General features: G+C 49.0%; 1 protein-coding gene across 3 annotated transcripts; it reads left to right on the top strand.

Annotated features, from left to right (window-relative positions):
• Window positions 1–68: 68 nt before the first annotated feature.
• On the top strand, window positions 69–9,552 carry LOC144720113 (uncharacterized). Of its 3 annotated transcripts, none has more exons than XM_078596604.1 (2): window positions 69–1,529; window positions 2,803–9,552. In XM_078596604.1, exon 2 carries the CDS (start codon window positions 5,856–5,858, stop codon window positions 6,999–7,001), a length of 1,146 nt encoding a protein of 381 aa, XP_078452730.1. In that variant the 5' UTR covers window positions 69–1,529; window positions 2,803–5,855; the 3' UTR covers window positions 7,002–9,552. The 3 variants fall into 3 exon arrangements, with proteins under 3 accessions (XP_078452730.1, XP_078452728.1, XP_078452731.1); XM_078596602.1 differs by having other exon boundaries at window positions 69–2,102; XM_078596605.1 differs by having other exon boundaries at window positions 69–4,738; window positions 5,818–9,552.
• Window positions 9,553–16,442: the final 6,890 nt, after the last annotated feature.

Here is a 16,442-nt window from a genome sequence, read left to right as displayed (position 1 = left end):
GCCCTCTGCGTGGATTGGGAGGTGTTGTGTGATGTTTGCTCAAAGGAGGGGAGCGTCTCACCCCAGAGGTCTGCAGAGCAGCGGGCACGGTGAGTGGGAGGCCCTCCATGACAAGAGGAGCCGCGACAACGGCCTCCGCCCTTCGACACAGTGTACCCATTTACACCGTGTACACATCGACACAGTGTACCCATTTACACCATGTACACATCGACACAGTGTACACATCGACACAGTGTACCCATTTACACCATGTACACATTTACACGGTGTACCCATTTACACTGTGTACACATCGACACAGTGTACACATCGACACAGTGTACCCATTTACACAGTGTACACATTTACACCGTGTACCCATTTACACCGTGTACACATCGACACCGTGTACACATCGACACAGTGTACACATCGACACAGTGTACCCATTTACACCGTGTACACATTTACACGGTGTACCCATTTACACCGTGTACACATCGACACCGTGTACACATCGACACCGCGTACACATCGACACAGTGTACACATCGACACAGTGTACCCATTTACACCGTGTACACATTTACACGGTGTACCCATTTACACTGTACACATCGACACAGTGTACACATCGACACAGTGTACCCATTTACACCGTGTACACATTTACACGGTGTACCCATTTACACTGTACACATCGACACAGTGTACACATCGACACAGTGTACCCATTTACACCATGTACACATTTACACCGTGTACCCATTTACACCGTGTACACATCGACACAGTGTACCCATTTACACTGTGTACACATCGACACAGTGTACCCATTTACACCGTGTACACATACCATGTAACCATTTACAAAGTTTGCCCACGAACAGTGTCACTATTTGCACCGTGTACCATGTTGTAGATGTGTAACACTGTATACACACAGTGTAACCATTTACAAAGTGTGCCCATTTACAGTGTCACAATACAACTAATGATGCCCTTTCCAAAAACATTCCTCCCACCCTCCATTGCAGTTTTCCCTTTGGTTTATAAATGTTAATTTATTTAACTAATGGAAAGGAGAATGATTAAAAACTTCATCCAGAATTTATACACCCGGATAACTTTGGCAAAAAATCACAGTAAACCCTCACCGAAATCTAGAACCTCACCGAATGTTTTTGTATGCTCCTGTTTGAAATGTTTGGCAAGTTATATTTGGGTATCAGGACTGCATTGCAGTGGTGCATAAGCACAAATCATAAACATTAACCGTGCATATATATTTGTATTATCATATATATAATCATATTCTGGGCAAATAATCAGCCCACTAATATGCTCTTAAGGGGGCCCATCAGAGCGCCTATTTTCTCTACAATATCCTTATTTCGTGACAGTGTTACTGGTGAATGTGGTTTTACGATTTCTATCAAGTGTGAAATGAATCGAGTGTCTGAAGATAGCCCACGAATATGAGGGCCCATCCTGAAAACTCCACTGCCCAGAAAAGTCCTCTGCAACCGACCCTGGATTCCCTGCAGGTTTGGCACGAATTTTGCATTATCAAGACACCCAGCCGATGGGTACACTTTGTAAATTGTCTGGCATGTTGGCCAGCTGTAACATTGGGTGCACATTGACTAGGGGCATTGAGAGGTTTCACACTTCACGTGGTGCTGGGTCCATCCGAGCGAGACCAGAGGCACTCGAGGTGTTTATTAAAGAGTGGGTTATTTTATGTTTGCCAAGGCTCTTCGTGTAACTCATCTAGGTAGTTATATATAGCATTCCGAATTGCTCAGAAACTACCGAGGCGTGTATGAGAATGTTACAGACGCCCAAGACTCCGTGAATGAGAGCCAGGAGCTCAATGCTCTTGGATTTCCAAGTCTTCTAAATGTAACCGCGTCGCAAGACGCTTGTACAGAACAGATGGACATATATATCTGAGAGGTAGGAGACATTAACTGGATTCGTTATAAATACATAACTTTTATGTGTTTAACAGATAAGTGATTTACAAACATTAGGGAAAAAGCACAACATTTTGTTAGAATGTTTGCCATTTGAATCTCTTCATTCGCCAGAGAAGAACGCCACCCTACACTTGTGTGGTAAGTCATGTATTACTATATTACTCTATATACGATGTTATATATCTGAGGTGCATAGCAAGTGAGACATCCACTAGTAGGCTGAAGACGCCCAGGTAATGCATTGATACACATACAGCATTGTACGTCTCATACTGCCCACGTGCATGCACCACAGACATACTCTACTCTGTCACTCTGTTGCAGTAAGTTAGTATAAGTTCAGAAGTGCATTCGGTAGGCACGAGGTTACATTGTTTATGCTAGTTTACATCTGGGTTTACTGTGTGGGTACTTCCCACTTATTCCTAGATACCCGTCCAGTGCGACAGGAAGGCCGGAATACCTCTTGAGAGGAGATCTCTGGAACTCCTCTGGAGGCCCTTCCGACAGCAGTGCCGTTGAGCAAGGAGTTGCAGGGCTGCGCCTGTGTCTTTCTTAAAACTATGCCAATAGCACAATTGGAAATGTAGAATAACAGTCCTGTCAATGAATTGATAGACGCAGGCTCCTCCACCCTGTGTCGGCCATGGTGAGTGTTTGACCATACTTCACCACAATGTTCATTGTGGGTTGGCGAAGGGAGGCCCACGTTCCCTATAGTCATCACTCACCACAGACGTTAGTCGTGGAGGGGAATCAAACTCGGGTCGCCTGGTTCGTCGTGCTGTGTGATAACCACTGCACCTGTGCTCTCCCCAAAATTGGAAATTATTGGCAGAAAACTGAAAGCTGTAATCAATCAAACACATGGAGGCGGGGACCACGAATCTGGAAGAAGGCCCAAGCAGACTGATGGATGACTCACCTGGTGGGTGGGGTACGCCTGTCATCCACTTCAAACAGGATCGCTGGATCGTGCCCAGGCAGACAGAGGAACACGTGTATTAAGAGAACACGCGCCAGTTAAGGAGGAGATCAGATTGACTGTTAGGAAAAGGAGGATTGGGCAGGACAAGGCACGGCTCGTGGGGATGATGACCGGTGGTCGAGACTAAAGTGGCGGCAGTCAAAGGAGGGAACGACACCGATCTCGTGCAGAGATGGAGCGATCAAATCCGCTGTTGCGCGGGCATGAGATGGATTGTTACATCGCGGGACGACATGCGGGGTTTGACTTCTGTATTTGGGAGGCAAGGGTTCGTTTTGTCCCTCACATTAGGAATCGCGGGTGCATATAATTAGTTAATTTTGAATCTTATTTGTAAACTACTGAAAATAAATTAATAAAGGTGGCCAGTTTTGAGGGGGAGGGGGCATTGCCCTCGTGCTCCCCCCCCAAAAACTCTGCCCATGCGGCAGAACCATGAGAGATGGGCGATTCTGGGGCGGCCTTCATCCAGCGGTGGATAAGAACGTGGCCGATGATGAGGTTGAGAGGAATCACATCAATCGAAGGTTTCTACGCAACTGGCCACTTGTCCTGTGTGTAGTTTGAGAGCAAGGGATTTCTCCGGGCGCTCCACTTTTCTGCTACACTTAAACAACTTCCGCTTAGCATTGAGTGGCGGTGACGTGGCCAAAGGCGCTTGTGCCAGGCTAGGTGTCCCGTGAGGCCACGTGAAGTGTCGGAACGGCTCCCTGGGAGGAGGTAAATGTGGCAGACCCAGGTGTTCTCGTAGTACACGCAGCACACATCTGAAATTAGTTGCTTTCTCTGTCTTGCCTTGGTATGGATATCTCATATATAAATAATGCGAACTATAAAGCGCTAGACACATTGTCTTCATAAAATTGAATAATTGCAAGCTCCTCGTTTGAGTGGGGAGCGTCCTGACCTGATGAGAGGGAAACATGGAGAGAACGGCCCAATTGTTTATCAGAGAGTGTGCCACATGGCGTGTTTGGACGAGGCAAAGAGAGAGAGACTGGGAATAATTGCACGCCACTCATAGTCCATCCGCTGTGGCAAACAGAAGCCAGCTGTGGACAGGACCACGGTAACAAGGGAACGCCAAAGGCACCGCCACAATTACAGCACTTTAGCATATCCGTAGCTATTGTCCTTTCAATTGCACGCACCCTCAAAAGTGTCTCCCTGCCCACACGAGCGTGTGGCGGTGGCCCCAGCTCTGTTGGTGGCCGTGAGCCACCAAGCGAGCAGGGGGCCCAACTTGGCTGCCACGGACAGACACTCGCACCGCCTGGGACCCTGACACCACAGGAGGGAGGCGGGGGGGGACGCCTCTGCCAAGGTGCGCACCGTGTCCTGCAGGATGCTGCTGCTGTTGCTGCTGAGCCTGCGATTCGCTAGCCGCGGGCATGGGGGGGGGGACACAGAGAGGCAGGGTCGGGGTCACCACCACCACCACGTGCAGCTGTCACGCGGTGCCGTCCTCACCTGGGGCTGGGCTCCAGCCAGCAGCTCGGTCGGCCTTCTTCACATTTGGGGGCTTGCGCTTGGTTCGGAATGACGATTGTTTATTTACGACGTGTCCAATGGTTTATTATGTACATAAGGAAATAAATGACATTGGGGATGATGATGACGCACGTGTTGGCTGTGCCGTCATCATATCGCGTAGTTATAAATATGTTATGAGCAATCAAGCTGCGCAAGGTGGCTTCTGCTTGCAAGGGAAACTGCTCCGTGTTCTCCACGTGTACAGTGGTGGTGACAGCGGCGTGCTGTGACCACCATCTACCCGTCTCTCAAGGTCAGTGGACTGCGCCTCGCGTCCTATCTCATTCATAAACACAACACGGCCAGGCGCGTCGCACTTGCAAGAGCGGTAAATGCAGCCACTGCAGGTTAATTGCCCTTGCTAATCAAATCGATGATATATTATGCGCTTGACCTGTGTTTATACGCATAGCATTGCAAACAGTGTGCATCTAGTAAACACACACATTCGTGACTACAGGAGAAAGTGGAAATGCACGTAGAGGTGAATGGTTTTAAATGACCTTGAGAAATACTGTGCGTAGTACACGTCCGGCTCGGTGCCCAAAAAGTCACATTTGGGGATTCTCAAACGCGTGAAAGCTGCGTGTCACGCACCGGATTACAGTGTTCCTGATGCCTCTATCATTAACGACGGTCTGTGTTGTCACGAACCTGATGCTGACGCTGCATCGCAGTGCTTATGTACACACGGGCTCGTGCAACCCACGGCACGTCCATCGCTTACCAAGCTGACAACGATTTGAGACTGCCTCTTTCACGGGAGACCTGAGCAGTGACAATTACGTAAGCAAATGTATGAATTTGTTATAATCCCATCTGACGTGTACTTTTTCTTTTTCAGTTTGTTTTTCTGGCTATGAACCGGGTACACGGTGTGACCGACTGTCGTGAACGATGAAGTCACCGTGCGCAGTATTTTTAAAAATCCATTTTTGAGCAGGCGGCATAATTTTATAATTTCCCGCATAATTATCAGGCAGCTGGAACGAGTGAAGCATCGACTCCGTGGCCAACCGGCGTGACGGTGGTGCACGCTCCGAGCTTGCCCAGCTGCCACGGTCCCAGTGTTGAGAATCCGCGATCACACTCCCAACTGCCCTCTCGGGTTTCCACCTATCCAGAATTGGCATCTGTGTACGGGTGGCAAGGATTTGGTTTGTACCGAGACCTGGTACCGGTATTGCTTTGAACGTGATTGCAGAATACTGCACAGGTTTCATAGACCTAGGCTTGAATGAGAAATAGGTCCGGGTTTGGTCTACAGTGGGAAAAGGTTGCAACCCTACAACCGCCCCCGTGTTTTATTTGTACTCATTCCACAATTCACAGGCACCGTACCCCCGGCACGGGGAAACGAGGGGCTTGGCATGCAGGGCACCGTGCGTGCCACGGGTGCCGGGCACCTGCAACGGGCTCAGCGGGTTGCGCGCGACCGCCTGCTGCGGCAGCTGGAGCGGCAGCGCGTCCACTGCGTCCGGGAGCTTGATCGCCGCGTGGACGCCGAACGTCGACTGCTGGCGGCCATCGCCGAGAGCCGCTGCACGGCCGCCACCCTGGCCGGTCCCGTCGCCGCCGCTGTTGCCGCTGCCGCCACCGCTGTCACCGCCACCACGCGGTCTCCGGTGCCGCGAGGCCGAGCGGAGAGATCCTCGCTCGTGCCGGGCGAAGTCGTAGAAGCGAGTGACACGAATAGCTCTGCTGTTTGTGCACCCGGTGTTTCGTGCGAGTCTGCACTCGGCTCAGATCACGGAGCTCCTCATCGACACAATCACCGTTATCCTCATCATTATCCACAGCATCGTTTGACCTCCCAGAGCCAGCCACTCACTAAGTTGTCACTGCAATCGCCTCACGGGGAAATATCCAGCCTGTCTTGCCTGAATGGCTCCACGGTTAATCACAATGGTGATGAACAAACTCAAAGGTCTGACTGCTTAGAGGACAAACACACGTCAACTGGGAGCAAAGACAGTGACACGAAACACGATCACCAATGCGACGACCACCACCGTGTCCACCACTGTGGTAACCGCCGCCATGCCCGGCTCCAGCACGGCTATCGCCGCATCGCCCAAGCAGACCTTGAGGAAATGGTGCCAACGTACACGGGTGGCGACGAACTTCGTGCGGCCGATGGACGAGAGGAGCTCCCGTTGGCGTTTCCCTGCCGCCACCGCAGCCGCCAGCGTCGCGGCCGCTCACCCGCCGCCCGCGCCAGCGCGCCGTCGGGGCCTCGCACGGGCGTGCGGGCGCGGCGCGACGAGGCGGCGCGCGCCCGCAAGGCGGAGCGGGCCCGGCGGAGGAGGGAGCGCATCACGGAGCGGACGAGGTTGCCGCCGCTCTGGGGCTGCGGTCGGCACGGCGAGGGGGCCGGCGAGGCGGCACCGGAGCAGGGCGACTGGGCGAGGGTGCTGCGCGACGTGCGCTACTTGCGCATTCGCGACTGCGGGGAGGGCTCGCAAGCGAGCGGCGAACCGGAGCAGGGAAGCCGGGACGGGTCGGCCGTCGAATGAGAACAGCTGCTAAACACGTCCACGGGTGGTAACGCATCGGCTTATATGCATAGGCCTACTTCAATCCACTGCTGGATGAAGACCTCCCCACATCGCGTGGGTATTGTGGGTTGAAGGGGGAAGCCCAGGAGAGGTTCGCATCTCACTCGCCACTGAAGTTGGCTTGTAGCCTGGCTCACAGTCACAGCCACTGCCCTCCAGACAATGGGTTTGATTCCAATGCTGAAGCCTGTATACCTGCAGCATAACAAAAGGCGGCTTAATCCTAGCTTGCCTATCTACTTCTGCCATCTACATTACAAAGGCTCAGTCCCAGCAGCCGGACTGACCATCTCACAACAACTTCTTTCCCGCGGCCCATCCTGGCTCCTCCCCCCTTAACCAGTATATAAGGTCGGGTCTCTTGGGACTTCTCTTCACTTGATACAGCAATTGTGCTGTGACGGTTTCACCTGAAGACGGAAGCTTGTGTTGCCTCCGAAACGTCGTGATTTGTTATTTTATTTCTATTATTATTTCTATTATTTATTTTTATTATTTATTTTTACCTACGTGACTTTACCGAAAAAACCTAAGAGTCTGTATACCTGTGTTTGGAGTCTGCGTGATCTCCACCTGGGGTTCCTCTGGTTTTGCCCTCAACATTTACAAACATGTCTTTAGATTATTTGGCTGCCGCTATAAATTATCAGGCATGAAATCAGCCACTTCGATGAGCTATCATCACGTGTTACCAGGTCGCCTCTGAAAAAGAGCTACTAGCTCAGTGGGTTTTACCTCGTAAAATACTTTAGTGTAGTTTAGACATTGCAAACCAAGGCTCATTTTGGCAGCTCCCACTGTTCTATCTCCAATGGTGATGGTTCTACTGAGGCAGTGTTCCTTCATAACCACATCACAACTGGAGGTGACAACTTCTTGGTTCTTTCGGTAAAGTCACGTGACTTTACCGAAAGAACCAAGAAGATGAATCCCTGCAGTCACGAAAGCTTTAAATCGAAATGGAGGTGACAATTTAATAAAAACATCTCATCATTTAAAATACTGTGGTGAATGTAGCGTCTCAGGGATTCGTGTGAACGTATTACATAATGTAGCCAAATGTACACAATGGGATTTTTTGCGAGGTATTGGTGACCAGCATCGGTCCATCACATTCGCTCGGAGAACCTGCATCTTTTAATTCCCAGTTTTGGAGCTCAGTGACCATTTGCGTAAAACACCCGCAGGACGACGCTCAAGTTTCTGCAGGTTCATCTTCTTGGTTCTTTCGGTAAAGTCACGAAAGAACCAAGAAGATGAATCCCTGCAGTCACGAAAGCTTTAAATCGAAATTTCTGCAGGTTGTCTGACGCGACCGACCCCGGGGTGGCGATCCCCGATGTGTGCAGCAGAGGCTCCGTGCCGTGAAGCAGCAGCAGCAGCGTCATTATTCGTCCCCAGAGGCCCCCCTCGGATCGGCGCGAGTTGTTACCGCGGCGTGCAGTCGGCGTGAAGTCGCGGAGGCTCCCCACAGTCCCATCGTCCCTCGCGCGCTTGCCAATGCAAGGAAGCGGTCGTGCCATTTCGTGGCGTTTAAGCACGTTCGCGTGCATATATTGCAACGTACATGAAGCTGCGGGGCAAGTATATGCGTGCATGCATTGGGCGGGCAAATGTCGTACCCAAGGGATCGCCTGCATTTTTGGGGATTCATAGAAATCCAACAGCAATAAAGAGGGGAAACATTCGCCGCAATATTTCAGTCTTCAATTAAATTGCGACCTCGAACTGTGGAAATTCAGGGAGTGAATTGATACATTTTTAAGGGCAATTACATATCTTTTTCTGCGATGTAACAATCCGTCCAGCAGCTGCACTTGATACCATTGCTCCATCTCCTCTGTGGACGTGCTCTCGGACGCGTTCCATCTCCTTGGCTGCCACTCCGTCACTATTCTTACCCAAGCGTACCCACTTTCCCTAACAGTTAGAACGATGTCAATATCCTGCGTATTTTCTCCAACCCAAGTGCTCCACTTTATCTCAATGTAATTCCAGGAACGCCTTTGGTATGTCATAAACAGTATACGGCTGTGACAAGTCAACCTCGGGTCCCGGTTTGAATGCGTAGGGCGCGTTAACATATTTATATAGTAACGTCGTAACGTTACTATATATAGTAACATATAGTAATGTCATGACGAGAGAGTGAAGAGGCTCTGGTATTCGGTAAATAAGCGCTCTTGTAAGCGAGCAGCGCATGCACGTGACCTTGAAGACACACTGTGCATACAGTCCTCTCTACTTAACTGGCTTTGGGTAATTGCGCTATAATTAACCGATGTTTTATTCACTGCACGCCTGCGTTTTATTTCTCCTGCAATTACAGTTTGACGTAATTTGTTGACAATTTGTGGCAATCAGCCCGATTTTGCATTATCTGCACGCGTGAAAAATGAGCTCGAGGTTGGGTGTGTTCGTACGCTACTTTCGCGACCAAGCTGTAAGCCCTCCGAGCCACGGAACTTGTTCACGTATTTGTGATTATAAAGAAAAATTATAATGAAAACTGCCGATTCAAAACAAACTAGAATCAATCATTCCGGGACAGGAATGTCACCGCGTTCTCCAGAAATTTTACTTCTGCAAAGGAGTTTCCACCCTTTGATCCACATTGAAAAAACACCAATGAAAAACACATCTGAAGGGAATATCACCGACACTATATCAATGCACCGATTGATATCACTCTGCCTCCTTATCCCGGAAATAATACGGACAGAATAATGTAAATTTAATATTTTAGTGTCCTAAAAATGGAGTTGCACAGAGGCAACACTGATAGTTTGTTTAAACATAATGGTTTTATGCATAATGCATTAAAAGTACAAGCACTGTTATGGTTTGCTTGTGGGATACACATTACATTTTTTGTTTGGCGCACGCAGGGCTACATATCTCACCTGCTTCTGTATAGCCACAGTTGCGGGTTTGATCAAATCGACTCGGAAGGGTAAGCAAGCTTGAGCCTGGATAGCGCTTGCATGGGTCAACCACTGGTGGATAAAGCAGGTGCTATAGGTCCTGTTGACATCAGATGGTAGTCGAGAACAAGCCACCGTTATGCTGTACTTCTGCACCCCTACTTTCACCAGTCCGCGTTGAGAACTTCCGTGACCCCCGTGTCTCACTGCTCAAAGGAGCAATCGGGGGTATCACTCCTATCCACTGGCATCCCCAAAGCCACATTCCCACGCTGTGGCGAGCGGTCTCCCCCGAGGAAAACAACCACTGCTGACGTTACACACAGCGGTGCCGATTGCAATCGACCGCGGTGGGATGAACACAAGCTGCAACGACCCCTTGAAAAGTTGGGCGGCACGGCCGTCGCGAGTCATCCCCAGTGCAGGGGATCCACAGTCTTGGATGTGCACCTCTTCCCGTCCCTTGCTTCCTGTGACGTGCCGCACTCTGTCCGTCCTCGTGAAACAAAACACTTTAGGTTGTGTCGCCCAGACATTCAACTTCCTCGTCTCTACCCTCAACCTTACGAGCGATGCACAAAATCACCAAGCCCTCTCGTCGCATCACGTCCCAAACAAAAATCGTCGCCCTCCCTTATTGTTTCAGGGACTCCCGCGCGAAAGGTTTATCTCGCACACCGCCAACTGCTCACCATTGCACTCTCTCCACAACCATGGCTTTGGCAATCACAGGCAGTGGTGAGAGAAAGCACAGGTCAGAGACTTAACTGAGATGCGTTACAATTGAGAATCGTGTCAGTGATTCAGGTGGCTAATACCAGCCACGTAACAATGAATACATTTTTTAAAACATCTATTCCTACACTTCCGATACATGCATTGCCTCATGCATGTAACAATGTTTTTGTGTTGTATGATAGTTTCACATGACTCCTGCAGCCACGGGAGGTGCTACATTCACCACAATTGAAACAAATAGAATTGATGCTTGAATATAACCCGTGAGTGAGCCCGTGATGCAAGCGGGGGGGAAATGACTTCATGCCTCGCTAACGCACTGTCAGAACACTGAACCAGTACCACCAAGATCCTGGGAGGTCTAAGTCCAGTTTTCAGACACGCGCCCCCTGTTCAACCACGTTCTCAAGTATCGTGATGACGCGATCGACTCAACGTAATCAACAATCGCACAAACAAAAAAACCCCCATCTTGTTCAACTATTCCTGCGTATACTTAATTCACCTCTGCGGTGAGTTATTTGTGCTGCAACACCCGCCGTGAACGAGGCAAATGACGCGCGCGAGTGACATCGTCTCCCAGGCGTCCAACACAGGGTCACCAGCGTGCACTCAGCGTTGCGAGAATTCATTACTTGGCGACTCTGCCTCTCCGGCCTCTCTCCGAGGACTGTGAAGACGAGTCATTGCCCGAAACGTCGCCTATTTTTATAGTTTTTATTCAGGCGGTGTTACGTGCCGGATTTTGTTCTAATTTATTAAATAAGCTTCGTGGGGAAACCCCCTTGCAAGCCTGTGTAGTAAGTTCACTGAACAACACCCCGCAAGTCTGCGTAGTAAGCTCACCACTGAACAACGCCCCACAAGTCGGTGTAGTAAGCTCACTGAACAACACCCTGCAAGCCTGCGTAGTAAGCTCACTGAACAACACCCCGCAAGTCTGCGTAGTAAGCTCACCACTGAACAACGCCCCACAAGTCTGTGTAGTAAGTTCACTGAACAACACCCTACAAGCCTGCGTAGTAAGCTCACTGAACAACACCCTACAAGCCTGCGTAGTAAGCTCACTGAACAACACCCTGCAAGCCTGCGTAGTAAGCTCACTGAACAACACCCTGCAAGCCTGTGTAGTAAGTTCACTGAACAACACCCTACAAGCCTGCGTAGTAAGTTCACTGAACAACACCCTACAAGCCTGCGTAGTAAGCTCACTGAACAACACCCCGCAAGCCTGTGTAGTAAGCTCACTGAACAACGCCCTATAAGTCTGCATAGTAAGCTCACTGAACAACGCCCCGAAATCCAGGAACTGAGCACCACTCGGTGCTGAGCCAGTGTGTGTGTGGGGGGTCCACGTGACCACAGGCAGCTGGGTTGGGCCCATCAGGGATGTGGCTGCTGGCAGCCCTGTGGTGTTGCTGGCCTCTTTGAGACATATTTCGCCACAGCCCAAGCGCCCTTCACCAGATGACCCTCATTTGTTGCCCACTGTTCAAACAGAACGGTCCACCGATGATGAAACATTACACATCCCAGTGAGCCATTGCAGGCAAAAAAAAAACAATGAATGGCACATTTTAAAAAAAAACGTATTTACGAGAACACTTGCGTTCAACAAATGTATTTTCTTCGAATGAAAATAAATACGTAAGTCAAGTCTCTTTTTTCAGAAGGCTTCTGCTTGGGATATAGGGCCACTTTTTAAGGAATAACTTTTAGTGATTGACGTTAACCCGTCATCTTCACAGCACGGGTGTCATTTTAATGTGTTCTCCTTGACCGTTGTGACTCCGCAAGCAATACCTTTAGCGTCATCCCTCTGCATGACCTCCACAAACACCCTGGGAATTGTCTAGAACAGCATAAGCACGTGGGACAATACACCGCTTCACTAATTATTTGTCTGCACTCAAAACAGAAGAGTAGGCGATCTTACAACGACTCACAAGTAAATGTCCCTAATCTCACTGCATACACTGTAACTCACTGTATACACACGGTGATTCACAGCCTATCTCACAGGAAAGCATTGTGCGGAGCTCATCAGAACAATCTAAACGATAAGAAAACAAGAATCGGTGGTACTCAGTCACCGATGTTCTTCAGCTGCAGATGCCGCAGCTTACTTAAGTCTGAGAATCGTGACATTGTTTTGCAAATGTCACTTAAGTTGCCTCTCGCGTGATCCACCCTGAAGCATTTAAGACAAAGTTAAAACACCCACATGTTTTATTTACGACGCATCGTATACACGGCCGCTCATAAAAGCCCGAGTAATCTGCGACACGCTGCTGCCATAGCACGGCAAAGCCAAATTGCACTGCGCTCGCCACAGAAGGCAGGCGCCGTCGTTATTGGCACGAGTCGAGAGCCTGCCTGGGATGGCCGGGATGGAGAGTTCCCCGCAGTGCAGCGACGTGACGCCACGCGTCCATCACGCCGACGCCACCACCCCGGGGGGATGCGAGGTGTCGTAAGCTCAGCCGCCGGTTGCGCAGTGGCATCGCTGGCGAGCGAGCGAACGCGCGCGTTGTCTCATCACGACACAGCGCGTTGTCTCATCACGACGCAGCGCGTCCGACATGATCCGCCCTGGCCAGGACTTTTAATCGGCACCTTTGCGCCGTGGGCAGAAACCACACGGAACCATCGCAGGCGCAGCGCGCCAACTCTGCCAGCTGGAGACATTGTTACAGCGAATACAATTGTGAGAATCTTTAGCCCTTTCACTTTAGATGTCACAAGATGGGTACTGCTAAAGAAAATGCCAAGGTGGAAAATGCACAAATAAGTATTGAAAGGTGCATGCTTGGCAATCGGCCGGGACAGAAAGCAGGCTTGGATCAAAGAGCACGAACTGCACGCATCATGTGGTCGATTAACAGTGGGAACGTCGCACAAGGGAAGACGGCCGGTGGTCGAGACTGACAAGGAATGTGAGCCAAAGAAGACCGCGTGCCCGAGATGACGCATACCGCGGAGATGATAGCTCACGTGCACAAAACTTGGGATTGTGACACAGGAGGCCTTCATCTGGCAGTGGAAAAAGGCTCATTAACATTTATTCATAACCAGGTGAGATCTAAGTGTCTTTTTTGAAGATAAATTTGGGAATATAAATTGACGTTACAATATTTGTATGAAAAGGCGGTGCACCAACCACGTATTTATTTTATCCTATGGATTTCCAAGCAATATTCCGTTGGTGTGCTACTTAATTATATTCCCCCATGGTAAATGTGTTGTATTGTCTCGTCATTCCCTTGCAATGCCCAGCATCCCTTTGGTTGACGTGGCACGCGCTGAAGAGCGCATGCAAGCAGATTCAGCTGCACGGCACTGCGGTGAAAAAATAATGCAGTCTAAAGTGTTTTCCTTCACGTGCAAATAGACAAATGGTGCACTATAGAGGTTAGTTAGCATGAGCCATTCGTTCATGGGTAACCAGGACAACAATTTAATGGGAGACTTACCATGCTAAAGTTTAATTGTAAAAAAAAAAGATTTGAAGTCCCTTTTCAGATAAATGTCATTCAATTGGAAAATATGCCTTACAGTAACGATTGACCTTTTTTTGTATCCAGAAAACCTCAACGACTTGATACTTTTGAGTATGCTTCATTGGATATTTTGCCAATTCCTTCTTCAAATGTTACATCTTGGAAAGAACCAGACCACCCAACAATAACCCTATTTATCTCACATCATGAGATAAAAGTCTCCTGCAACAATTTGTTTAAATCACAAAAATTCCACGGTCTATTTTTGTTGTCCTCTCATAACACCACGACGCAGGTTAATGACGTACGCCTATTTGTTAATGCAATAGCCACTAAACACAGGATGCAAATGTGTCACGGTGGCGCAAGTTCCACTGCGGTGCCCCTGAAATGTGAAACACACACACGGAGCTGCCGCCAGCACTTTCGACCTAATTGTCGCCGTGAGCTGCAGGACACCAGGGCACGCCTATAAACGTAGCTACACACGCACACCAGAAACACGATGCTATTTTTAACTGAGCTTCACTTTCACGTCCTAGAGTCATCGTGAAGACTCGATGATCGGGTCACAGCAGAATGACAGGACCGACAAGTCTTCCCCATTTTGCAATTTCCATTTTGCAAAAAGATCCATTTCGCGATGCTACAGCACGGACGCAACTCGAAACTGTGATCGCGTCAAAACGGTTACTTGAAATGGATTTAAAAGAACCAAAAAATAACATTTTGGCCAGCTAACTGCTTTGTGAAAAAAATCTATTTGCGCTTTACAGTAGTGTAATATTCATACTGTGCATACTGTATAAACTACATGTGTAATGTATGGTGAGGCTTTTCCTGAATTAAACAATGAGTTCTACGTACACACCACTTATATATTGTGTACATTACAAGTGTAGGGGGATGATACGTGCAGCTGACCAAATACGGGACACAGGTACAATAGTGGTACATTTACGAGCATTTGGGAAGTCGAGCTCTTTCTGGAAATGTGGATCCAAGTACACATTGTAATTAAACACCGTTTAGACATTGACATTCTGTGCTGACCTAACACTGGAAGCAAATAGATCAATGGCAGTCACTCACATTCATTACCTGAGCCGAGCATGGGATCTCACTCACGACTCTACTTTTTAAACTGCTCGTGTCAAATGCGTGAAATTGTTTGAGTACCTCATTCCCAATTGTTATGACCAACACCCTTCAGTGTTGTTCAAATGCATTTACACACATCACCGTAATTTTGTAACTAAAAAGCCACCCCAGTTTGTCCACATGTTACGTACCACCGAGCCAGCTTCTACAAAATAAGCAAAACGTCAGCTGCATTTTCCTCATGCAATTAATTATTTACGGTTGGCGTGCCGCAGTTAATTCTTTCCCTGGCTTAACAAACTCTTTTGTAAGCAACTAGGAAGAGCAAAAAAAAGGCTGTGTTAACAGACAAATGGACCCACACCTTAAAATATGATTTAAGTTGTTGTAAATAATGCACCAGAATCTACGTCAGAATGGATTAGGTGGTCTTGTTTGTGACCCCCTGAATCCAGAAGGGAGGACATGAAAGGGCAGTATTTAAGTTGGGCTCCCATCAGTAACAAAGGCTTTCAAATGTGCAGCACCCATCTTCTGCATCCATGGACAGTGGGCCCTCGTGTTGAACGCATCTCAAAGCCCCTCGCGCACGAGGCCACGTTTACACCTAACAACACGCGTTGCACGTAGCACCACCCTCACATATTGGACACGAGACCTGTCAGCCATGGTTAAAATTTTTACTGAAATAAAACAAACCACATTGAAATAGCTTTTAATGAACAGTAGTATAAATTATCCCAAAGCCCCCACTACCTGTTAAATCCGCGTGCATCTTTGCTCAGCCTCACATCCGATAAGCATCTGTGTTTCAGGATTATGCACGATGACAGATTGTCGGTGGACCTACATGCACGTGCACCCTAATAATCCATCGGCGTCAACGCAGGCGCAAAAGCGGCTACCAGTTAATTAAGAAATCCACGCCGCCAGCAAATCGAGCAGGAGTGCATGTACTGTGTGTGTGCAGCTTGAAGACTTATTCTCCACACACACACACAAAAATTGTCAACGGCACCGCAAAAGCAAGATGGCTCGATGCCCGGAGCAGCTGCTGTCACCTACACCGCCAAGCCCGAGTGCCGCGCAAGCAAAAAGCCACCAGAGCCGAGCAAACCACACGCGCGCAAGATGCT

Source organism: Lampetra planeri, chromosome 7 (assembly GCF_965212315.1).
Source record: "Lampetra planeri chromosome 7, kcLamPlan1.2.h2, whole genome shotgun sequence".
NCBI lineage: Eukaryota > Metazoa > Chordata > Hyperoartia > Petromyzontiformes > Petromyzontidae > Lampetra > Lampetra planeri.
Note: the sequence above shows the minus strand (reverse complement) of the source record. Positions and strands in the feature narration are given on the sequence as shown.

Excerpts from the sequence above, each read along its gene's own strand:
- LOC144720113 (XM_078596604.1), top strand. The coding sequence starts at position 5,856 with ATGCAGGGCACCGTGCGTGCCACGGGTGCCGGGCACCTGCAACGGGCT.